At 40.6% G+C, this 25,501-nt stretch overlaps 1 protein-coding gene across 3 annotated transcripts; it reads right to left on the bottom strand.

Moving 5' to 3' along the window:
- Positions 1-1,439: 1,439 nt before the first annotated feature.
- On the bottom strand, positions 1,440-25,501 carry LOC143859940 (protein ROOT HAIR DEFECTIVE 3 homolog 2-like). 3 transcript variants are annotated; one of them, XM_077370410.1, is made up of 22 exons: positions 25,298-25,501; positions 18,989-19,055; positions 18,795-18,897; positions 17,907-17,977; positions 17,686-17,749; positions 17,530-17,595; positions 17,398-17,445; positions 17,244-17,306; positions 17,117-17,173; positions 16,776-16,931; positions 16,480-16,548; positions 16,298-16,389; positions 15,646-15,724; positions 12,269-12,434; positions 9,302-9,370; positions 8,833-8,957; positions 7,992-8,254; positions 7,805-7,904; positions 7,559-7,702; positions 7,378-7,482; positions 2,881-2,987; positions 1,440-1,910 (listed from the first exon to the last, which is right to left on the bottom strand). In XM_077370410.1, the coding sequence occupies exons 2-21, from the start codon at positions 19,006-19,008 to the stop codon at positions 2,889-2,891; spliced, it is 1,959 nt and encodes a 652-aa protein (XP_077226525.1). In that variant the 5' UTR covers positions 19,009-19,055; positions 25,298-25,501; the 3' UTR covers positions 1,440-1,910; positions 2,881-2,888. The 3 variants fall into 3 exon arrangements, with proteins under 3 accessions (XP_077226525.1, XP_077226523.1, XP_077226524.1); XM_077370408.1 differs by lacking the exon at positions 25,298-25,501 and adding an exon at positions 19,666-19,940; XM_077370409.1 differs by lacking the exons at positions 9,302-9,370; positions 25,298-25,501 and adding an exon at positions 19,666-19,940.

Raw genomic sequence — 25,501 nt, forward strand, 5'->3', positions numbered from 1 at the left:
AATCTTTCCAAGAAAACATTTTCGTTTTCCCAAAACACTCTTAAGAAAACATTTTCCAAAAACACTAAGACATAGCAAAATACAAGATTTTGAAAATCCAAAATCAATAACAGGATGGAGGTTTGCTCTAGCTCGGAAGTGGCTTCGCCCCCCTCACCTGATCCCCTTCACTCCCCCCCACAAAAAAAGAAAGGAAAAAAAAAAACCCCACCCACACAACACACCCACCCAGCCTGAGGGTGCCTAAAACTCAATTTTGATGGTTCCAGCTGGGGTAATTCAAGACTGGCAGGGATAGGCAGGATTCTAAGAGGCAATGGTGGCGACTCCCTATGGGCCTTCTTAGAGCCAATAGGGATTGCAGATTCTAATGAAGCAGATGTGAGGGCAGTACACCAGGGCAGGGGCAGACCTAGGAATATGCTTTAGCGGGGGCAGAAAATGGTTGTTATAGCATGTTGGGGCCCACCATTTTCCGCTTCATGTTTTGATAGGTAGGGCCCACAATCTCCCCTTAACCCATGTTAAGGTGGAGCCCACAGTTTACACCCCATATTTTGATGTAGTGGCGCCCAATATTTAGGCCTCATGTTTTGATGGGTAGGGCCCACTATTTACACCTCAAGTTCTGCGTAAATCATCATCTCCATAGGATGATCCTGACCCTCTGATCAAGCAGGTTATTCCATTATAGATCGGAGGGTTAGGATCATTCTATGGAGATGATCTACCCTGTGCAACCTATTTAAGTGTTGGACCAACAAATGAACAATCTGGATCATCCTATGAAGTGGGCCAGTACCTTTTGAAAAATAATTTACTCACGTGACATAAAATTTCATAATATTAGTGTGTATTTGTGTGTTAGTGTGTGTGTGTGTGTGTGTGTGTGTGTGTGAGAGAGACAGAGAGAGAGATGGCTCGTTGGGAGGCAACTTTAGACGAGAAGAGGTAACCGTGTCAAGGAAGAAATACCTTATTTTAGGGAGGCAACTTTACAAAAAATTGCATATAAACCTATCGACTTGAAAATAATCCCCAATTTTAAGGGGGCAACTTTAAGAAAAAAACAGTAACTAACATATCCATTTGGAAAATTTTGGAATTTTAGGGGGGCAATTTCCCCCGTTGACCTCCCCCTAGATCCTCCCATGCACCAGGGGATACGTTAATTGACCCCAATCTTCTCAACATAGTCTCAATTGAAGGGGATTCTTTCAATGTAATCAAATGGCTTAAGGGTAGTCTTCCTATCCCTTAGAGATTTGCCTACTAGTTTGATGAAATTCAAAAGAATGTGGGGAGTTTGGTAATCTCTTATTCTCATGTTAAAAGGTCGGCTAATATGGAAGCGGATTGATTGACAAAGGAAGGTATCTCAAAGGATAGTTTTGTGTTTTATGACTTTTGTCAAGAAATAATACTTCCGCAAAACAAAAGAAATAAAGAGAAATTTTTATAAGATTTGGAATTTCTGGAAATACATGTTTGGTACCTGTCGTATTTTGAATATTTTGCCTCATACCTGAATTATTTGCATCAGAATAGCTCTCCCCAATGGATGTATGTATGGAACCTACGAATTATTTACATCAGAATAGCTTTTTCCCAATGGATATTTGGAACCTATAGTAAATCTTGTAGAGATTTACTCCTCAGTGCATAGAAACTCAGTCGAAGTGTGAGACTCATCATAGAAAAGCCTCTGGACAACTCCATCTGAAACAATTTTAGCTTTCCTTCCAAAGGACTGATGCAATTTTCCAAAGCTATGTTTATATTGGCATTAGAATTTTGAAAGGATATCACTGTGATAGCTCGCTATGGGGTATTTAGTATTCCTTGACGAGTCCTAATTTCAGATGCACAGACGATCATATCTACGAAGCCATCTCTTTGTTTATCTTCTCCTGCAGATGAATTTAGAAAAATCAAAATAGGATAAAAATACTAAAAATGAGTGGAAATATAAAAAAGGGTCCGATACAGATGTATAAATCAAATATACATATAATCACAACATGAATTAACCAAAATACACGTGATGAAAACTTCTAATTGGTGTCAAAGCCTAAAGTTGGTTATTGGAAGTTAAGCCCACACATGTGATGGAAATAAATGCCTAAAGCGGAAATGAATCGGCACAAAAAAAAGGGTCTGAAATTCTGTGGATACACGTGTGCCACATTCAGCTTTACTTAATATATATATATACATTGGGAACAATAAGAAAATATTTGAGAAAAACAAAAAATAAGAAAATACTTAAAAAATCCTAAAACAAAGAAAAAAATCTTAGAGCACATCTATTTCATAGTTAAATGACCAAAGCACCCCTATCTTTTCAAAAGTGACCAAAATGCCCTATTTATAGAAACTAATTCTAATACCCCTATCTCTTAAAATGAACAAAATGCACTTATCCCATTAGAAAATAAAATGCCCCCGCCTAATAAAATAACCAAAATAACCCTATCTTATAGAAAGTAACCAAAATACCCTCGTCTTTTAACGGCCACCCCCCTCATAGAGAATAAAGTTTTTTGCTCATTTTTTTCATAAAATAGGGGTACTCTGTTCATTTTCTATGAAATAAGTCAGTTTCCATTGATTATAGTATCCTGATCACCTGTTAGGAGCAAGGTTTTAAATTTCGGTTTCGGTTTCGGTTTTGGTTTTGGTTTTGGTTTTGGTCGTCACGGAAACGGAAACGGAACGTTTCGGTGGAAATCCTATAAAATGAAGGAAAGATATGAAAACGCAAAAAATAAAAAATAAAGAGTGAGCAGACAGAAACAAAACATAAAAACACTGTAAGCAAACTCAAGGACCAAACTGAAATGAAATAAAATGCTAGGCAAGTTGGTTATTGGTGATTACCTTAGTAGTTACTTCAATATACGCATAACCCCCTTAGCCCCTAGGACAGCTATTAATGGAATCCCCCAACAAGCGAGTAAATGTATGTTATCACGCCTGCGTTCTTCCTGAACAAAACAAATAGTATGTGGCATTATCAGATACGAATGTTCTGAAATAATGCAAAACTTACAAAGGGAAACATTCTCTACATAATCAAAATAACAAGAAAAGACATACGAACACATCAAGAAATTATGCAAGCATGGAATTCATATGAATAGTGCCAACGATGTCATGAATAGTCTCGTGAACAATGTTAAGAATACTGAATAGTGGCCTGGGAGTGGAGCAGGCCCTCCTTTATTCTAATTCACTCAAGTGGCTTAAGTGGAACTTAAAAAAATTACCTAATAACTCTATAACTTAAAATCTTATAAAAGAATCATTTAAATAGGATGATGGCGCTACTCTGTGTCAGAATTTGTTATGTGAATAGTCCCAACTCCGCTCTTCTTTGGTGCATGCTTTTGGTCCATTTCTAGGTCAGATACAACCCCTGCTTTGGTTCTCCTTGCATAGGTTTTAACGACCGTTGGATGCTCGGACTTTTTTTGAAAAATATTGCATTGATTAAATAAGATACATTACAAATGCACATTGAGAGGCAAAGAATGCTCCCAAAACAATGGGTCTCTATTAGAACCGAAAGATAACATTGATTAAATATTAATTAAATAAGAAATATTATAAGTGCAGATCAAGATGCAAAGAACACACCAAGAACAATGAGTTTCTAGAAGCACCCAACTTGGCAAGATAATCGACCAAATCATTAGCACTTCTAGGAATAAGCAAAAAAGAGCACCCATTCCAAATATAGAGTTTTAATCTCATCAATGAATTTGGCTAATCTCCACGGTACCCTTTCCAAACAAAAAGTTCTAATCTCATCAATGAATTTGGATAATCTCCACAGTCTGTCGCTCGCTAATCCCCTTGGCCCATAACATAGTATTGGACGTTGCTTTCCACATCCAAATTCCCCTCCAACTAGTTAATGAAGATGACAAATAACCGATGAAGAGCATGGGACCATGGCCTCAGAAGAATCAGTGTGGCCAATCGGACCAGCAAAAGAGTAGATGATGTTACCCAAGAAATCCCTGAATACGCCACCAATACCGGCTATGCTTGGGTTGCCAAGGAAGCAACAGTCAACATTGAGTTTGAGTATGTTCCTTGAAGGGGATTTTTTTTTTGAAAATTGACAATTTCCATTAATATTTTTGAAAGCATTCGGGACCAGAAGTCCCAACCTGCCTACAAGATATTAACATATCTTGCATGGGCATACCCATGACCAGTTAAATACAAACCAAAAAAGTGAAATACAACCTTCCTATCCACTATTCCACCGTATTTCCTATCCAACTATGCTGGTGTTTTTTCAAATATAATCAAATCCAGGTTCTGGACAATACCCCAGTGACCGTTCATCTTCTACCGGCTGCATGCCTTAGACCTCCTGGTCAAAAACCCCTAATACCAGAGATAATTGCATCAAAAGCAAGCCTACACCCAAGGTTATAGGATTTTCCAAAAGACTTCCAATTATCAAGCGTAATGAATAACATCCAAACCCAAAAGTCCATATTACTAAAACCAATATGCCCTCCTCAAAAAGTATCTAAAGCAGCGTTCTCACTAAGGAAACTCAGAAGGAAAATCTAGGCTGAGGACTTCTTTAGTTCCAAAATAAGACCCACCATCTCAGATACATATAACTCCTCATCCAGATTCAGATTAAAAAGTTCCTCATCCGTAGGAACGTGCTCTTCTGATGCTTTTTTCCTAGAGATCATGCCCTCTAATTTCTGAATTCCTTTTTTCTGATCCTCTTCCAACGGAGGTGCCTAGTAGCCCGTTCCTCTTCCAACTTTTTGATGAAAAAGGGGTGCTTATGCAAAGGGGAGTGGGATTCCTTAATGGACCATTTATTAGTCAGTCTAAAAATTGTTTCCGCTGAGTTGTTGGCTTCTCCTTTTAGAGATTTCCACAGCTGCTTAGAGACGTCCAGGTCAATTTCCTTTTGTGTTGGAAAGTGATTAGATGCAAATTCCTCCCTATAATCCAACCTCTTCAGAACTTTCAGGGCAGTTTCTAGTTCACGCAAATCTACGGCCAGTTCCTCTTTTTACCCCGGCATAAAGAGGGGGAGCTAAGAAGAGGAAAAGCTGATATTCTCTGGTCTTCCATTGAAAATCAAAGTCTCATGCCCAAAGAAGAAGAGAGAGATAGAAAGCGAAATCTACATATTAGCACAAGGTAAATACATAACCAGGACCACATTAAATGCGTCGAAGTGGCGCTTCCCAGCTTCATCATTATTTTCCTAGAGCGCATAATCTGTTCCTGCCATAATTAGGAATGTAACTCACGTTCTCAACGTGCAATCCCCTTTGCCAATGAAAAGAAAACAACCATAATCGCCTAAACACAAAGAACTTATTAACTTCCTCTATCATCAAATCCTACTAGTCTCGCAATATGACAAATCTTGATAGACTTCCAAATTCCTCCTCTTCCTGTTTTCATTCATTTTTCTATTTCTCTTTCTCTTCTCGATAGTTGCGCATAAGGCACCAAAATCAACCGAAAAAACAAGTTAAAACCTCTTATGCTGAGCATGCCACGTCTGAGGGCCCACCCTTTTCTAATTAACAATCATTATTTTCAAAAACCTGGTTCATCTTGGATATAGCTGGATTGCCCCCTTGACAGGTGTTCCGAACCACGACCAGTTCCTGATCTCACACCCTTGAAAGGAGACTCAACTGTCCTTTCAACCCAGCGTCGGGAAGCGAGCCTAGCACCTTTCCAAATCTAACCCTAGAAGATTTGAAATTTGAAATCTGATGAGGTGGTTTCAAAATACCAGTTGGCCGCCTAGCCTGGTTTTCCAGAGAGCGCACCGACTCCCTATTTTCCTGTGGGTTTGTCAACGAGGAAACTTTCTGACCATCTCCGAGATTCAAACAGGTATCTCTGGAACCCTGAATGGAAACTCCAACCAAGTAACAGCGCTTGGAAATCCAGAGTTTCAATAAGGGGGGAAGTTTCCAGCGAGGAGCATAAATTTTAGCTGATACAAAAGACATGCATTGATTATGAAGGCCCTCCATTTTTGTTTCCAAAACCCGCCCAAAGAGATTACCCAATGCTTCGACTGTCGAGGAGGCCCACACATGTGGTGGGATACCATGAAAGTTAACCCATAATGTCTCAGATCCCTGAACATAGTCCGGCGACCAAGGGGAGAGTGAGGATAGAGGTTCTCCCCAATTCTGGATTCCCAAATCCAGAATTCTAGAGGCCATTTCTTCGGAATCAAAGATAAAGAGGATTTCCTCATTGGACAGTAGACACGGGCAAGCGAGAGATGGAGAATTCTAGAACTTTTTGGCCCACTCCCATAGATCTTGAAGGGATCCAAACGATTCATTTCATCTTCCCACCAAGCAAACCTTTAAGGATTCCAATCTTATTTCTACCTCTTTACCAGAAATGCATAGCGATCAGCGATGGATATCCATTTCCTGCATTTGAAGAAGAGATTAACCCCGAGTCTGGCCAAGGATCAGAGTCCTGATCTATCAAGCTCCCATCCCCTAAGGTGGTGGCGGTAGGATTTGAAAGCAAGTGTCTACAATCCAGGTGGCAGCAGCGACACTTATTCCGTCGTTTGAAGTTGGAATAGTTACAAGACAAAAAGGACCAATCCCCCTGTCTCCATCCCTGAGCATGTTTTCTATTTCCATCCTTACCCAAAGCCACCGGACGGTGGACTGCAGGTGGTGACGTCTTCTTCCTCTGAGGGCACCATCGACATCTTGGCCTTCACTTGAAATTGTAATAAGCACAAGAGGAGCAAAACCAGTCCCCTTGTCTCTGATTTTTCCTCCTCATTCTTTGTGTTCCTTGAAGGGGATTTTCACCTAGCTATCACTTTCTCTTAGCAGACCGTACCAGACAGTACCATATCCCAATTTTCGATAATACCATCCGCCGAATAGCCCGCAAGTAATTGTGATGCAAAGCCGAAGATGTCAGTGTGAATCTAATTTTCATTTCAATGTTGCTTTTCTTGCTTTTGTCTTGCTTGTTTGCTTTTGTGTCACTTGGTTTGTTTTTAGAGACCTACTCAGTCTCTTCTTTTGCCTTTGGGCTTTTATTTTATTGGTCATTGCTCAAAAAGGAAAAAAAGTGAACAAATCAGCTGCTCCAAAACAGCTTTCATACAATAATTAGACAAATAGCAACTGAAGATTATGCAAGCAGTATAATGAATTCCATGCATCATCAAAAGTTAAGTAATATAAAAGTTGGAAAAGAAATCTCTAGAACCCAATGTAATTTATTACATGTCATTGTGATAAAGTCATGAAACAAGTAAAATCCATAAGGACTGGGAGGGAGATAAGAAGGAGAAACAAAATGTATAGTAGTAGAAGGTACCTGTGCAGATATAGCGTGGGTGACCATAAACTCAGTGTCTGTTAGGAGCCTCATCCACAAAGATTTACATTTTACAGGCGAAATCAGTGTATTTTCTGGAGAAACCTGGTCGACAAACAACAAAATCAGAGCTGGATACATCTTCTAACATAATAAAGAAAGAAAGCATCATCTACAATACCCCTTCCCATGTCCTAGAAGCAAGTGCATCTGCAGGAGCAGAAGCAACGGTTACATCTGTAAGGGAAGACAGGAGTACATTCTCAATTTCATCTGGTTCCCCATCCAAACGTATGGCAGCCATTACAGACAGAAGTCTAAGGGCCTGCAACACAGAGGTAGGAACTTAGCAAAAACCCATGTTTCATACAGAAAAGGAGATTTTCGAGAAACACTGGACAAGGTTTATTCTCAATTTTCAACATACTGCAATGCGGGCATCCTTTTCGATTGCTCGGATGTCTTTATAGCCATCAACCCAGACCCTTGGCACTGAATCATTGTCATGGAGAAACACTTTTGAAAACCTGAAAATAATTCAAATGTGAAATCAAGCTTTCAGTAAAAAGAAAAAACTAGGGAAACAAACAACACCAGGGGAACACAAGTGCTACCTATGCTTCAGACGAATCAGAGGGGACCTGGCTGCTTCTCTTGACATTTTTTCTACCACATTTTTTGCACGGTCACCAAGAGTTCTCACCATATTGCCAAAAGTTGGTTGGTCCAATTCAAAACCTGCAAGGGCAGTCGAAAATTCTGATACAGCAACCCCCGTCGCATCGTCAAGAAGTTTTCTTATGGATCCCCAAGTATCTTGTCCAGGAACATCAAATAGGGACTCAACAGGTTCAGCAAGTACTTCCGTGAGTTGTTTCTGTAGGACAATAAGATAACCTCGAGTTGTTAGTATATACAAAATTGCCATATATTACCAAAACAAGTATGCGAATATGATGTGTTTTATATGTATATATACAAAACACATATAAAACACATAAATGTTATTCTTTTCAGCCTGACACATATTAAACAAATAAAACAACTTATTCTTCAATTATTATTTTCATCCTGATCCTGACCCAGATGGAAATAGTTAAAGAAAACATAGCAAATTTTTTTTGAAACATAAATGTTACATGCATAGATTTAAATTTCAGTATCGGCTTCAGCCGAAATCCGGTAATAAAAAAAGCATTATTTTATTAATTCCCAAATTTTTTGATAATTTCAGCCAAAACTTTAGAATAATACCATACTCAACTCAACTCAACTCAACTCAACAAAGCCTTTGTCCCAAACTTGTTGGGGTCGGCATGGAATAATACTATATATAAAAAAAAATCAATTTTTCAAAATTTTGGCTGAAATTTGGGAAATCCGAAAATCCGAAATTTCGGATTTCGGCCGAAATTTAAAACCATGGTTACATGAAACTAAGGCTAAGTGTAGCACCTCATAATAAGCCACTAATTCAGACAACTTCGCACTGCGGACAGATGCTGCATGTGCTTTAATATCACGACGAAGCTTGTCACGGGCTTTGGAGGCATCCCAGTCAGACTGACGTATGGCCACATCTGGAGGTAATAACTCATTAAATGCCGGTGGTCTACTCATTTAATGTTGGCAGGCATACAAAAGAAAACTAATAAATGGAAAATGTCTAGATTAGGAATGTTAAACAACAATAAAGAATGGACATGAAATGAAATTTGGAGCGAGCATTTTACAATTAACTTGCAATAATGTCTCACAAGCAATTTTCCCTCTGTGTATCCTTCAGTTTCGAGATTTGGGCAAAGAGAAATACATGATACATGGCTGAATCAGAAAATTAATTATCCATTACACCCCAAAAATTTCCCTTGAAGACCTCAACGCTATTGGAATGAAGTAAATGTGGATAGAGAACAAAGTATACCTATGGGGGTAAAACATAGATGGTTACATGTCAGATGCCACCAGTTATTTTCCTCCCTAACCAAGAAAGCTGCAGATAGAAATCTTGATCAAATGATAGTCCCAAGTTGAGTCCACAGATTCCATATAACTTGGTTTCCCACATAGAGCTGCACACGGTTCGGGTTTAGGGAGGTTTTTTGAACCGAACCGATCCCATCGGCTTGGAGAAAATCCAAACCGTACCCGAACCGATGGGGGGTACGGTTTGGATTAAATAAGTTTATACTACAATGACAGAATTACCCCAGACTACCCAAAATGGCAAAAACGCCCTCTAATAAGAAGAAAAAAGGAAGAAAGTGACCGAACCAATGCCTAGATAAATTGAACAGAACCGAACAGAGAGGCCCGGTTCGGTTCGGTTTATCAGGCCGGTTTTTTGCGCAGCCCTTGCTAGAGTAGGAAGTGAGTGCGAGAAGCGAGGGGTTTTACAAAATGGAAAATGCAGGAAGCGAAAAGTTCTAAAGAAAGTAAAGAGGAAACGTGTGAGAAGCTGCATTGAAAGTCAACATGAAGCATGTAACATATCTCACTAGAAGAGAACAAGAAGTGTATAGAAAGAGTAGGGCTAGGGAGAAAGGGCTACTGTAGGCAAGGATTACTAGTGAGAAGCCAGGTTCATACGTTGTCTCTTGTTAGAACTCGGAACGATCAACAACAAAGAAGCCTTAGTCCCACCTTGAAAATTGGGTTGGGGATATACCCTTTCATATAAAAAGAACAACAAAAAAGAAGAAGAAGCTAGATTCTTATAGGGCTGGCAACGGGGCGGGTCGGGGCCGGATGTTGGGGTCCCCTAACCCTTCCCCTCTGCGGGGAATTTTCCCCCTCCCCTTCCCCTTCCCCTTTGCGGGGATGGTGGGGAATCCCCCTCCCCTCCCCGCGGGGAATATCTAATCCCCTTCCCCTTCCCCTCCCCACATCCTTCGGGGACAAAATCCCCTCCCCTCCCCGCCCCGCCCCGCATCCTTCGGAAACAAAGGGAATTCTCCTGAAAGACTGTTATTGTTAAGCCTCCTGATGTTTCAACTTTCAAATCAAATATCCAATGTCAGAATCAGGCCAAGAACACAATTGCAAATACAAAATCATCTATGTTTTTACTTGTCAATTCAGAGAAAGAAGTCAAAGAACTTGAAATAATTCAATGGTTCAAAAAATTGATATATTTTTCTTTATGGGTTTCTGTTCAAGAACTAAAACAATCGAACTTCAGAAGCACTTTTCTCTTCATCAACAAGGTACTTACAAGTAGTCAAGGCTTTTCAGGTGGCTTAAAGAAGAGGGAATTTCGCCAGTGAAGAAATTGTTAGACAGATCAAGTGTATGAAGTCTTGAAGGGTTAGGATGATCCGATGGAGCTGGTTTTTTGGGCACACCCTATCTATGTCAGGACCTATCAAATGAACGCTTTGGATCATCCAAATAATGTGGGCCCATACCCGAATCCAAACACTACCAAAAAATCATCCAAATAATGTGGGCCCACATTGTTTGGATGATCCAAAGCGTTCATTTGATGGGCCCTGACATAGATAGGGTGTGCCCAAAAAATCAGCTCCATCGGATCATCCTAACCCTTCAATCTTTGGACGAACCTTCAGCAGTTCAGCTGAGGGGGCCTACCTTAAACAAATTGAAACTACAGGGGTGTATTTGTCACATTTTAAACTATAGGGGTGGAAGTGGATGTGTCAGAAACTAGAGGGGGTGTAAATGTAATTATCCCTATTATTTTAGTGTCCATTTGATATTCTATGTGTTGTGTCTCTCAGTCTCTGTGAAGGCCGTTCAATACCATAGTCATACCATCTAATTACTGATTTACTGGGGAGTGGGGAAATGATACATCTCAATCTAATTACTGGGGAAATGATAGAACCATCTAATTTGGGATGATTTTTGGCCGTTCAATACCATACCAAATTAGGGACTAGCAAATGAACAATCCAGATCATCCGAAGCGAGTCATGTTCAGGGTTGTTGTTTTTTGTGATCTAATGTAGTAATGTGGTACGTGGCACACACGCAAGGTGATCCGAGCTGTTGGTATGGTTTGGCAATTGGCACTTTGGGCCTTTGGCCACCGCCTGCTAGATTTGAGATTAGCTGATCCACAACTAGGGGGCGAAAAATCATCTCCCACAAATAAATTGTACATTTTTATTGTGGGGCTAGGATCGTTCAGATCAGTTTTAAGCCGTTTCTTTCGTGGGAAGGAATTAAGGAAACCCTAACTCCCTAAGTCCCTAACCAAAATAAAAATGCAATTTATTATTTTATTTTCGCCACCGATATTGGGCCTGTTGGCACTACGATTTTTTGATAATTGCATACACTCAGCGTCTCAGCTTGTCTTTATTATTTCAACATCTGTGAAAAGGTTATTATAGTTCCCAAAATGCTCTCAGAAGCTAATTAAAAGGAAAAGACAAGCTAAGTTTATGTTTGGGGGAATCTTGTAGCCGATCCACAGAGTTTCTAGTAGTTTCCTTAAAAAAAAAAAAAACTTAAAAATTTACAAAAAAAAATGGCATTGATTATTTGATTAGCGGGGCGTAGCGGGGCGTAGCGGGGCGTAGCGGGGCGGGGACAACTCCATCCCCTTCCCCTTCCCCTTCCCCTTCCCCTTCCCCTCTCAAATCGGGGAATCCCCTCCCCAAACGGGGCGGGGCGGGGCGGATCCCCGCTTTTTCGGGTGAAATTGCCAGCCCTAGATTCTTACTTTAAGAAAGAAACATGAGTATAAAATGTTTTTTTGTGGTGGTACAAGAGCTTGTGAATTTTACACACATTATTATAACCTTGGACACCATATTTTAACCGTAAACATCAATATTGCCTAAGAAGTAGTATGTTAGGCATTAAGAAAGACAATATCATTCAAATAAAAGGCATCAAGCAAGACAAATCATATAATGCGTACCTGAACACCCTTGGTCAAACTCAAGCATACATGATCGAGTACAGTCATGAACAGATGCAGCAAAACCTGTACCTTTCTTCAGCGATAGTTCTAATCCGTTCTTAAAACTATCAAGAGTCTTGGAGCGGATATGTCCCAGCATGGCTTGATAAGTTGGATGGACAAGCTGCAAATGAAAAAAAATTAGCATAAAATAGGATCAATAGTTCATTATTCAAATCATTTATATCCTTCTCTAATGGAGTTACTGCTTAGAACACTAAATTTGGAGTGTGTTCATTACACAAGTTAGCCTTCTCAATTTGTTTACCATGGAAGCTAGAAGACTATCAAAAGGGGTCTTCACAAACTTTCTTATCTCCTCTCCAAACATCCTCTCTGACATCATATGCGTGTGTCTTGATTTGCATTCACCTCATTTTGTCACCCTTTTAAATGTGTATTTATTACTTTTATAGGGATTTGAGCTCCCTCCATTTGCCTTTTTGTGGACTTGGATCAAATGGTTGAAGCCCGTTTTTTTTTTCAAAATGAAATCACATTTTCCTAGCAGTGCTCTTGGCACTTTGTCCTTTTTTCTTTGTTTTTAGGAACGTTTATAGTTTATAGTTACTTCATCAATTCAACAATGGTGTAGCAATAGTTGGTGTAAGGGTAAAAGGACGTGCAAAAGTAGGTGTCAGAGTGATGATCAACATTCAGCCCCAAAGAGCTCGATATCCATAATCTCTTTCCACAAAGTTGAATATGAAGTCACTATATATGTTACTAGGGTTGATTTCAGTATAAAAGTGATGAGGATCGATTCCCTGCCAAAGTGTTGAAGGGGCCTGCTCCAGTAGTAGTGTAGGGACACAAATGTAATAAGCCTTAAATGGCATTACTTGCAACTTCTTCATTTAGTAGTGTATATTTGTCTATAGGGTACACTTGTAATATTTGAGAGTTTAACGGACCTTATAGCGAGGATTTAAATGTAAAGGGAGGAAAACCTCTAATAGTAAGAGAGGGCTCCACTCATTTAGGGGCTTTTTCATTTGAAAACCTTAGAAAGATAGAAAACTTGTATAAGGAGGAGAATTTCTCAATTATCTACTTATCTTACAGGAAGAGAGCTATGAGTCATAGAGGGAAATCCGGCTTTGTAAGGCCTTCTTTCACTTCTTCTCAGTTTGCGATCGCAACTGAGCTTAGTTTTATTTCTTGCTGTATTTCATTTTCAGATTCAATAAAATTTCCATCTTCATCAATTCTTACATATTTTGTTGAATTTCTTGCACTTATATAAATTTCTGCATTTTCTGCTCATTTTCTGCAATTTCCAGCAACATACAATTTTAAGACTGTTTTTTAGCAGAAATTTTCAATCCATTCATTGTTCTTGATTGAATCTTGAACTCAAATTGTAATTCTTGATTAGATCCTCAAAAGATCGACATCAAATTTGGTAACAGAGCCAGATCCGAAAGAAATTCTCATTTCTCTGCAATTCAGAGCTTCTAAACTAGTTCGATATCCACCATTTTTTGAACATTCGTAATTCGATTTTGTTTCTTGCTTCAAGCCTAATTGAATTGTTATAATCCTCCATCTTTGAATTCCATTTGCAAATGCAATTTTTGGCAGATTTTAGCAAAAAAAATCGAAAATCCCCAATTTCTGCCATTTTCCCCATCATTTTCACTATTTTCGAAACTCTCTTCGATCTTCACTTTGAATTCGAAAATTCTACCTGTAGATTCTTGTTGGCCTCTAACTTCAATCAATTTGCATTATTCAATCAGATATTTTTGAAAAAAAAATTTGTGGTTAAAAGCATATTCACGGTTTTTTTTCCATTTTTCTGCTCAATCCAATCCCCAAGATCCCTTCCATTGCTTCTACTAACAAGTAACAAAAACTTGCTGCAATCCAGCTTTTTTTCCTAATAAAGATAGTTTCCAAAGGAATTTTTTAATTCTTTTTATAAAATCTCAACCAAATTCTTCAGTGTGGTGTTCGTTAGTTTCAATTTCTCCACCCGTTTTCGATTGTTCTGCAGCATCTTCATTTTAAGAGTTTTTTTTCTTTAAATACACAGCATATTGGTCGTTTTTCATCATTGAATCAAGCTTTCGAAGAAATTTTGGAATCCTACATTAATTGGACAAACCCTATTTTCTGCCAATTTCGTTGTAATTTTCTTTGAACTTCGTGGTCTTGCTCGATTTGAAGGAATTTCAGAATCCTCCATTAATTCCAACGTATGCTTAAACGTTGTTCTTCGACATACCCTATTTTCTGCCAATTTTATTCTGATTTTCTTCAAATTTCGTGGTCTTGCTGCTTCAATCGATTTTCCACTTGTTTCTTGTCCTTTGTTTGTCTTTGTATTCCTTGTTACTCACAGCTTACCATTCGTTTTCCATTTACAAGGCCAGAAGTTCAAAAATTTTGCAGAATCGATTTTCTACCATAATTAGACCATTGTTTAGAATCAATTGGAGCTTCACTTTGAAGAAACTAGCAGAGTTTCTAGTTCTGCACGAAAATTAATTGTTAAGAGTGATTCGTCATTGGATCTAATCACTCAACTCCAGTGTCAAAATCTGATTTCTTCAAGGAAGGAGCTTGCTGACCTATAAGATCTGTTGGAATCTAGGTGAAAACGAGGGTAGCACTGCCATGTGCCAAACCAAGTACTATTGAATGGGAGCCTTAGAAGTTGTAGCCAACACATTAGAGTGTGTTTTCTTGCAATCTAAGCAGTTTCTGATCAGCAAAGATTCAGTCCATTGCTCTGTTAGGAGCAAAACCACTATCTCTCAGTAGAAATTATGCTTTTGAAAACCTACTGTAATTGAGTTTAATGGCGGAAACTTGTATGTAACTAAGGTTGGCTGCATTTAGCCTTGATGGTTGGCACATGCCTTGATCCGCACTATGGCTCCACCATATGTGCCCTATTTTGACATCAGTTACACCTATGGTGATTATGAGGCCACTTGTGTACAATGGATAGATGCTCTTGAGGAGTATCATTATTATCATGGTTGGAAGTTGGAACCATAAGGAGACTATATGGCATTTTGCAGCTTTTCAATAGATGCCTAACAAATATTTCAATGTAGAAAAAACTGTTCCACTTCCACAGTTAAAAACACAATAGGATGTGTTATGTGACAAACAATTCAAATTTCCACGAATATCGTATTAAACTAGCTAAATTAGGAAATTCCAAGTTCTCTGGCATGATTTAGTCATAAAATAGCATTTTAAAGATTTCCCATTTCAATGAAGGCCTAAAAAATATTCCAATGTAGAAAAAATTGTTCCACATTTTAACAACACAATAGGATGCCTTAAAACATAACTAAGAAAAGTGTACATGGCCTCACATGTAATGCCTTCGACTCCAGTTGCCGGCGCTTAGCAGCCCTTACATCCTCATCGAAGCAGATAGCCTCCATGTCATACCTAATAAAAAAAACGAAAGGTATAAACAATGATACAGTTCCCAAACTGCCAAATCCAGCTGATTCAAATAACACATTCAGTCTTAACAATTAGGGCGGCCCAGTATACGAGGCTCCCGCCCTTGCGGAGTCTGGGGGAGGGCTAGATGTACACAGCCTTACCCCTGTTGTGCAGAGAGGCTGTTTCTGTGACTCAAACCCGTGACCACCAGGTTTATCATTATAACAGTTCCCTAACTGAATTGTTAACACATTCAGTCTTAACAATTATACAAGAGAAATGAACACACCAAATATAGAACTATTAATTGATAACACCTGGTATATCATTATCATGTAAAATGGGAAATTGAGCAAATAAAAAATTTTGGTCAGTTCCACTTGTAGGTTGGATAAAGTTGAATCTCGATAGTAGCGACGCACAACGGCAGAAGGTTCACGATCTGTGATATTTGTTTATGCGGGCCCAACAGGTGTTTGAAGGAATCCATTCTTCCCAAGCACTTCATGCAATCCAAACGGGACCTTAGGGAAATAAAGCATCAATATAAAACTGCAGCGGAAGTTCTCTTACTCTGATAGATAAGCATCTAAAATGAAGCTAACTTTTTTTCCAAAGCCTGATACTGGACGAGATTGAACAGTTGCATTCAGAGTCAACCAATCCTAAAAGTGCATCAAGAAAGTTCATCAGCCTTGGAGACAGTTTGCAATCAGACCACAAATGACACAAGAAGCAAATGGATGCTTGCGTACCTCACTGGAGGTCAAACGACTTAGCTTTTCATCAGCAATCTCGTCACATCGAACAGTCGAAATTATTACCTAAATAACGACAACAAATGATATAAGTGTCATAGACCATAAGAGGCAATTCCTGCATTCCAAACTCTCCTCAACGAGATTTAGAGTTTGATTGTTCTTTGTATGTTATGTTCAAATGAATGTTATAGAGGGCTATGGGGGCACCTTGTCCCGTCCAGCCCAATGTATGGTTTCTTCCAATCAATAAAGTCACCTTTATATAAAAAAAGGATATAAATACCAAGCACCTTATGAGCAGGAAGGTCAAGATCTTTATTCTCTCGTATAGCTTTCCATATATGCTGGGCACTGAAAGAAAAATCGGAAGTCGTAACATCCCTTCTATCTCGAGCAAGCCGTCCTTGGTCAATAGAATGGAAAAGACGTCGCCTTAGCTGTGCAACCTGTATAAGACATAACATAAGAGTGTCATTATCAAAAACTAAAGCACTGGTGTGAGACCACTTATTGCTTGATGAATTAAAATAAAACACATGGAATATATAAGTTCATATGAAATCCCCCGCCATGCTGATAGCTAATCCAAATCTAGAGGATTGACAATTGACCACTATACTTGGTGGACTACCTGCTCTTTAAATTGCTCTTCCTTCTCTTCATAACTGGACAAAGCGGTTACGTCCACCTTCAAGACAAACAATGGTGCATCAGAGAGGAACATATAAACACTTTTCTAACAATAACTTATAACTCACAATAAAAAATTCGCTAAGTGGAGTATCCATGTGGGCTTCCGGCTTAGAAACAGCATCCCAAATCTGCAGAGATGGGGATCATGATAATACAGAAAAATAAAAGAGTAAGGCAGAAAGAAGCAAAATAAAATCCTAGAAAATGTAGAAAAGGTACCTCTTGAATATCTTCTCTTAGAATACGCTCTAAATGCTCTAGCGGAGTCTATATGGAAAACAAGTGACATATTAAATACTTAAAAAACACGGAGAGCATTTTATACAAAATCTACAATTTAAAATTGCAAACCTTTGTTTTGTCGCGAATAACAAATAGTAAGGTTGTTTTGTGAGGACTGAATAAACTCATCAAGACCTTCCATAAAGAAAAATCCGGATCATCAAAATAAGCATTGCAGCCAAGAGGCTTTTCCATTTCGAAAAGAAAACTATGAATAAGAAGAACCTGAAAAATAGTCCTTAGAAGAGGCTTGTTTGCAGCTTGCTCCCGACCAATATCGTGACACCATCTAGACGAATCATTTTTAATGATAAAAAACATCACTGAAACGTACTCTTACCATAACCAACAAAATAGAGTTTTATCTTGCAGGATTTTTTTTTTTTGAATGGTTTCTTCTAGCAGATAAAAATGAAATATGCTAAAGACTAAAGTAAAGAACTCACATGTTTATCAGTAAAATGTCTGCAGTTGCCAAAGCAAAGAGTGCACTCTGTTTCGCAAATGCCGTGACATCCTGATACGGAAAAGGACAAGACATTGTAGATGAAAATTACAAATGCACAAATTTTCACTTCCATCAAAAAAGAAATCACTCAAAACAACTCAACTCAACTAAGCCTTTGTCCCAAACTACTTGGGGTCGGCTAATGAATCCTTTAGAAAATTTTCATGAAGAAGGTGAAAGGATCTACCTGGCTCAAATTGACTAGGTCTAATCCTGACACTAGTTGGGTTCGTCTACATGGATCATTTTCTTCCATTCTATCCTACCCAAGATCATTTACTTCCATTCTATCCGGAACTATTTCTATGTGAATTCGAATGAAGAGGAAATTGTATACTCAGTGGCCTTTGAAGGACTTGTGAGGTGATCAGATCACTTAAATTGTATACTCAGTTGGGGTCGGCTAGATGTATGCAGCCTTACCCCTACTTTGCAGATAGGCTGTTTCCGTGACTCGAACCCGTGACCACCAGGTCGCAATGGAGCAACCATACCGTTGCGCCAAGATTCAAGCAAATTCTTCAAACACAGAAAATGAATTCTAATTCTCTTGGAAGTAATGTTCATTATAACAAGTATGGAAATTGCAAAAAAAAAATGGAAACATAAACAATCATTAGTTTATCTAGGGTACACTTCTTTGTCTTGATTTCCCTATTAAAGTAATATGGTTATACTACAAGCCTAATACAAACTGTGGTTCCTAAAGGAAATACACCACCAAATCCATTGACAGCCAGAACTCCACAAGAAACAGCAAATAAAATTAAAGAAGTTTGCTTTTTCCAAAAAAAAAAATCTCATAAAAAAATATCAACTGACTCACCTCCCCTCTTTCCGTATCAGCAGTGCCCTCTAAATCCATGGCAATTGTGCAAGGTTCAATACCGACACATTTTGCTATCCAGATCCCTTTGGTAGTTTGGCTCCTACACGAGAAAAAAATAACATTTAACAGTCATGTTCCTCATATTGCAGTGAATGCCGACAAACAACAATGAAAAATAAATATATGTGTACCTTCCACTCAAGGCATCCATCTCCCTGAAGTTGGTATGAAAAAGATGGTTCAATAGGGTGCTCTTCCCTGCTCAAATAAATAGCAGCAATTTTTAAAGTGAAAACATGCAAATAATTGAAACAACATTAACTGCTACTGCTGTACTTATGAGAATGCTCTTTAAGATATCTTAAAATCATAGGAAAAATATAAAGTATGATGCACACGTTCATTACAAGATTCAAAACCGTGGGGTGGTATTTCTTTAAGATATCTTAAAATCATAGGAAAAATAAGTATGACGCACACGTTCATTACAAGATTCAAAACCGTGGGGTGGTATTGACAAAAAGTTCATGCTAAGATTAACGCAAGGAATCCAAGTAAACAATCCACACATCATAAAATTCACCCAAACCAACCAAACAGGTTCTAGAAATCTCAGGATGTGGGAGAGATTTCTAAAACCTGGATTTCTTATTTAAAATCCGAGATTCTAAAGAAAAGTGAAGCAGTCGGTGTCCATCTTCCCTCGTCTACCAACTACAAATTTGAGGAAATCCAAGATTCTAAAATCCGTGTATCCAAACGGCCCCTTAGGATTTTTCAAGGCCCGTTCAACAAAACTACAACAGAGAAGAGGGAGGTGACATTGAATCGATTGGAAGGAGAGGGGATAGACAAGAGATTCACATACCACTGATCTCTGGGCCTATAATGGCAACCACGGCATAAGAAAGTCCGCATTCAGAGAGTTTGACAGTTTTCATGAAACTCTCCAGACCCGAAACGTTAAATATGCCATCGTCGTAGATCAGTTGCGTCGAACATGAATCTTCATCCATATAGCGGTACTGAAAAAAGGAAATAGGAACTGTAGGATGGCGCGTTTTTAGGGCTTTGTATAGATGAGAAGAGAATATGTTTCTAGGGTTTTGTGATAAGAGAATATGTTTCGAGGGCTTTGCTTGTTGAGTTTCTATATGAGAAGATGAAGAGGAAAATACGGGAATACCCCCACTCAAATCCTCGGAGGAATCCTTACTATACTAATTACTAATTGAGAAAAGGGTTTGTTGAGCTCGAGCGCAGCTAGGGTTAGATGCGCTCGAGCACAGAAACAGGGGGAGGGGGGTGGGGCCATTGGGGGGGGGTGATCCTAAGCATTCATTTGGAAGGCCCCATCATGGATGGGGGGCCTACCAAAAATAGCTCCATTGGATCACCAATGGGTGTCCATTTATGGGGCCAAAAATTAATAGATATTGTTTGTCCACAAATCTGTCCTTTTCTGGCCCCACAAATGGACACCCTACGCATGAAAGGGCCCATCAAATGAATGCTTTGGATCCCACCCCAAATGTGGCCCCACCCTATTTCTGTGCTCGAGCGCATCTAAGCTTAGCTGCGCTCTAGCGCAGCAAATGCATGCTCTTACTAATAACTAATCTGAGCGCAGCAAATGCATGCTCTTACTAATAACTAATCTATATCTATATAGTATAAGAGAAAATAAGAGAATTATTTGAATTTCTCAAAAATTCTAATATAATTACACATCACTTTTTTTGACTTTTTTTAACAAAGGCACCCAATCAACAATCATATTTTCAATGCTACCCCCTCCTTTATACTTTTTAACAAGGGCACCCATTAAAGCCACATAATTTCAATCCTACCCCCCTCCTTTATGCTTTGTTAATAAAAAATCTATAGGGAGATCTTAACCATCCGATTTAAGAGGAACAACATATTATGGAAACCTCTATAGATTGGAGGGCTAGGATCAACCTATGGAAATGATTTTTGGGGCACAACCTATTTATGTTGTGTTCCATCACGTGGACGGTTTGGATCAACCTATGATGTGGTCCGTACAGTTCTTTGGATCAATCTATAGAGGGACTGAATCAACTCTATAGATCGGATGGTTAGGATCAACCTATGTAAATGATATTTGGGGCACAACCTATTTAGGCTGTGGCCCATCTAATGGACGGTTTGGATCATCCTATGGTGGGGGCCATACCTTACTTTTTAATAAAGTGGGGAGTGTGATCATCAAAATATGGTAGTGCTGATAACATTTCTCTATATATAACACTAAATATTTTGTCATTTAAAAAAACTTATACATATCATACTATCTATCTATATATATATAAGTAAAGCTGAATGTGGTAAGCTAAGGCTATGCCACGTGTCACGCCCACTGCATTCCGAAATTAAAAAACACATTAAAGGGATGTGGCACACCATTTCACACGTTTTCGTAACCTTTAATAACGAAATTAAAAAACCGTGTTAAGGGGATGTGGCACTTGGATTTTAAAACGATTCACGCTTTAAAAGATTGTGGGGTCCACTATCAATTACGTATTCTAAAAAACTATCTATAAAGCTGAATGTAATTAAAATTGAAATTAAAAAGTAAACATAATCTTCCCTACTAATTTGGAGAAATAAATGCCAAAGAGAGGCCATACTTTTAGAATTCCAAACGTAATCTACTACTTGATACATACCGAAATTAAGAAAGTTATAAATCATATCCTTGAGAACCTGCCCCTCTAGCTTTCCTTAAAAAGAGGATACGCTCAAGCAAATCATATCTGGCACTCTTAAATTCCTAATTCTCCTCTTCCAAGAAACTCATACTGTGGATCCCGAATCCCGGAGGGGTGTAGGCCCACGAGGGTGTGTGTTTTGAATGGTGATAGCGCCTTTGTTCATTGATTTTGTAGATAATTACTTTTCTCATAAATTTGGGATAAAGATCCTAATTTACGAGAGAAGCCATGACCAGAGTCGCCACCTAGATTAGGGATCTAGGACCCATGATTAACTCTGTATATTTAGTCTGTGATTTAAATTATGGGTAAGTTACCTGGTTACGAGATCGGAAGGTGTACCGCACGAAGTGTACAGCATCGATCTCGCCTGACGAAAGTCAGACTTCCACTTTTAATTGCTTTAGTTGTTTAAGTTTTAACTAAAGGAGGGAAATGTGAGTTTTATTTGGGAAACCTAAATGCATTCTAATGATTTGGCCGTTCACAGTTTATACTCATGCGGGCCAGGAGTTTTCAGTCCTAAATGCCTAGCTAAGATGCCTAATGCCTAGCATGGGTCCTATGTATCTAGACGTAATTGCCTGAGCCTGAGAATTGAGTGTTAATTGAGATATTTGAAAGCTTGTGAAAGCTAATTTCTATATGCCTGAAATGCAGGTACTACATGACCCTAAAACTAATGCAGGGAATCCTAAGAACCTAAGCTAAGGCTTGGGTTGGACTTGGGTAGTATTGGGTCCGACCTTGGTGGGGTTAATTGACTCGGGTTGGGTTCGGGTTCAACTCGGGTTGACTTGAGTTGGACTTGGGTAGTGTTGGGTGCGACCTGGGTGTGGTCGGTTGACTAGGGTTGGGTTCGATTCAACTCGGGTTGGGTTCGGGTTCAACTTGGGTTAAGTAGAGTTTGGTCCGGGTTGGACTTGGTTGGGTTTGGGTTGACTCGGTTTAGGTTGGGTTGAACCGGTTTGGGTTGGGTCGGGGCTGAACCGGTTTGCATTTGTAGGGCTGATGCGGGGTCGGGATGCGGGTCGTTGGGTGAGCCGGGTGGGGTTGGGCTCGGGGTTTGTGGGCTAATGCGGAGTCGGGGTCGGGTTGCAGGTTTGGATTTGTAGGGTTCAAAGGGGTCGGGATGCGGGTCCGGGTTGAACACGGGTTAGCCCGGGTTGTCGATTTGGGGTTGGACCAGGGTTGACTCGGATTGGGTTGGATTGAACCGGGTGGGTTGGGGATAAACCGGATTGATTTGGGTTGGGTGTGAGGTGGGTCAGGTTGGAGTGCGGCTTGGGTGGGGGTAGATTGCAGGATGGTCGGTGGATGTGGGGATGAGGCTAGAGGCTATGCAAATGATGGGGTATGAGCTATGCAGATGAGAAGATGGCCAATGGCTATGTATCAAACGGCATGGGACATGATGGGGATGGGGATGGGGATGGAGGCTAATAAATAGGATGAGTTGGATTCGGCCAAAATATATATGTATATATTCTAAGGTTCTGCCGAGTGGGTTGGGTGGGCTCGGTTGGGGTGGGTTAGGGATTGGGTTGGGTTTGGGATTGGGTTGGGTTGGGTGTGAAGTGGGTCAGGTTGGCGTGCGGCTTGGGTGGGGGTAGATCCGGGTTGGGGTCCGGGTTGCAGGTAGGGTGCGGTTGGGGCGCAACTTGGGTAGGGGCAGATCCGGGTTGGGGTCCGGATTGCAGGTCAAGTGCGGCGGGGCGCGGCTTGGGTAGGGACAGATCCGGGTTGGGGTCTGGATTGCGGGTCGAGTGCTGCTGGGGTTCGGGGTTATGCACATGGGGCGCGGCTTGGGTGCGAGTTAGGCTCGGGTCGCGGTTTAGGAACGAGTTGAATTCGGGTTGGGTCGGATTTGAGTTGGATTAGGATGGGTTGGGTTCGGCCAAATTGTAGGGGTTTTGGGTTGAGCCTAGGTGGTGTGGCCGATGGGCCATGGGTTGCGGGGTGTGGGTTAAGTCTAATGGGATAGGGGTTTGGGTCAAGTTGGGCCGGGTTGGGCGTGGGGTTGGATTAAGTTGGGCTGAATTGGGTGGGATTGGGGTGTGGGGTTGGGTAAGGTTGGGTTGGGCGTGGGCCAGGTTGGGTTGGGTTAGTTGGATTGGGTTGAGTTTGGGTTGGCTCGGGTTAGGTTTGCGGGTTGGGCTGGGGCGTGGCTTGGGTATGGGTGTGGGTTAGGATCAGGTTGGGTTGGGTCGGGTCAGTTGGATTGGGTTGGATTTGGTTAGGTTGGGTTTGGGATTGGGTTGGGCTGGGGTTAGGTTGGGTGGGGTTGAGCGTGGGTTCAGGGCGTGGGGTCAAGTGAGATTGGGTTGGGTTGGGTCAGGTGAGTTGGACTTGGGTAGTGTTGGATGCGACCTGGGTGGGGTCGGTTGACTAGGGTTGGGTTTGGGACTGGGTTGGGTTGGGCTGGGTTTGGTTGAGTTGGATTAGGTTGGGTCAAGGGTTAGGGGTTGGGTTAAGTTGAGTTGGGTTGGTTTTAGGATTGGGTCAGTTGAATTGGGTTTAGTGGGTAAGATTCGGGTTGGGTTTGGGATGGGTTAGGCGTGGAGTACAACTTGGGTCGGGCCAAGGACGAGGAGGCCGCGGGGTCCGGGTCAAGGCCGAATGGGTTTTGGTAGGGGTGCGGCTTTGGGTTGGGTTGCGGCTTTGGGTTGAGTACGGGTTTTGGGGTTCGGGTGGGGTTGGGTCAAGTTGGATTGGGTGTGGGATGGGTTGGTTTAGGTTGGGTTGGGCTAAGTTGGGTGGGATTGGGTTGGGTTGGATTGGGTTAGATTGGGTTGGATTGGATTGGATTAGATTGGGTTGGGCCATGGGATAAGGTAGGTTGGGTTAGGTGGGATAGGTGTTGGGGCAGATGGCTGGGATGGCTCGGGTTGGGGGTATGGGTTGGATGGGGTGGGTTGGGTTAGTTTTGGTTAACCTTAGATCAGATTAGGTGGGGTCTGTCTCGGGTTGAGGTGGGCTTAGGTGAGGTGTATAGCATGGATAGTGACATGGGATGTGATACATCATGGAGGCATGTGGCTGGGTTTGGTTGAGTTGTTTGGGGTGCTGGTTGAGTCAGAGTGCCGCTTTGATTGAGGTACGGATCGGGTTCGGATTGGATAGGGATGTGACTCGGGTTGGAACCGTGTAGGGGTGTGGCTCGGGTTAGGGAGTGGCTCGGGTTAGGTCCGAGTTGAACTGAATTGGCATGGGTCGACTCGGGGTGGATCCGAGTTGGGGCGGGGTTGGCACGTATTGACTCGGGTTGAATCCAAGGGGCAATTAGGATTGGTTTGGGTTAACTCGGGTCCGGGTTGGACCGAGTTAATGCAGATCGGGTTGAGTTGGATAGGGTGGGCCCAGGTTGACTTGGCTCGGGTATGACTGGATGGATGGAATTAGATAAGCCCATTCATGTTGGTATATATATATCCGGTTCCTCAATGAACATGTGTGAGTTGGCATGATATGCATGTATAGTGCATATGAAGTATAGTTCCACAATGATCATGTGTGAGTTGGCATGATATGCATGTATAGTGCATGTGAAGTACGTCTGGAATCCAAAATTTTATATTTTAAATTATTCCCATGCATGCATATTATACATTATTCATGCATTCATATTTGTAAAGAGGCTTAAGCTGCTGCTGGTATCTTCATTTTATTTACTGACACGAGATGCAATTTATCTATTAACATGATAATAATAAAAGATGAGGAAAACAGATGATAAAACCTAATGAAGCCAATACTAACCTCCTGGATGTCTTGAATGAGTTGATGATGGTCTTGAATTCGAGGAAAAGGCGAGTATTCCGCTGATTTAGACTATATGGATTGGTCAAGGTGGGACCCAGGCTAAAGAGACTTGAGTTATTGGGTGAGGCCACAACGGCCGAATGGCTAGGGGAAAGTAAAAGAGGCGAATTTTTATGAGAGAGGAGGCCTTTTCCCTTTTTT

The sequence above is a fragment of the Tasmannia lanceolata genome, unplaced genomic scaffold (assembly GCF_043159265.1).
Source record: "Tasmannia lanceolata isolate RefF3 unplaced genomic scaffold, GAP_Taslan_0.1 ptg000037l, whole genome shotgun sequence".
Taxonomy (NCBI): domain Eukaryota; kingdom Viridiplantae; phylum Streptophyta; class Magnoliopsida; order Canellales; family Winteraceae; genus Tasmannia; species Tasmannia lanceolata.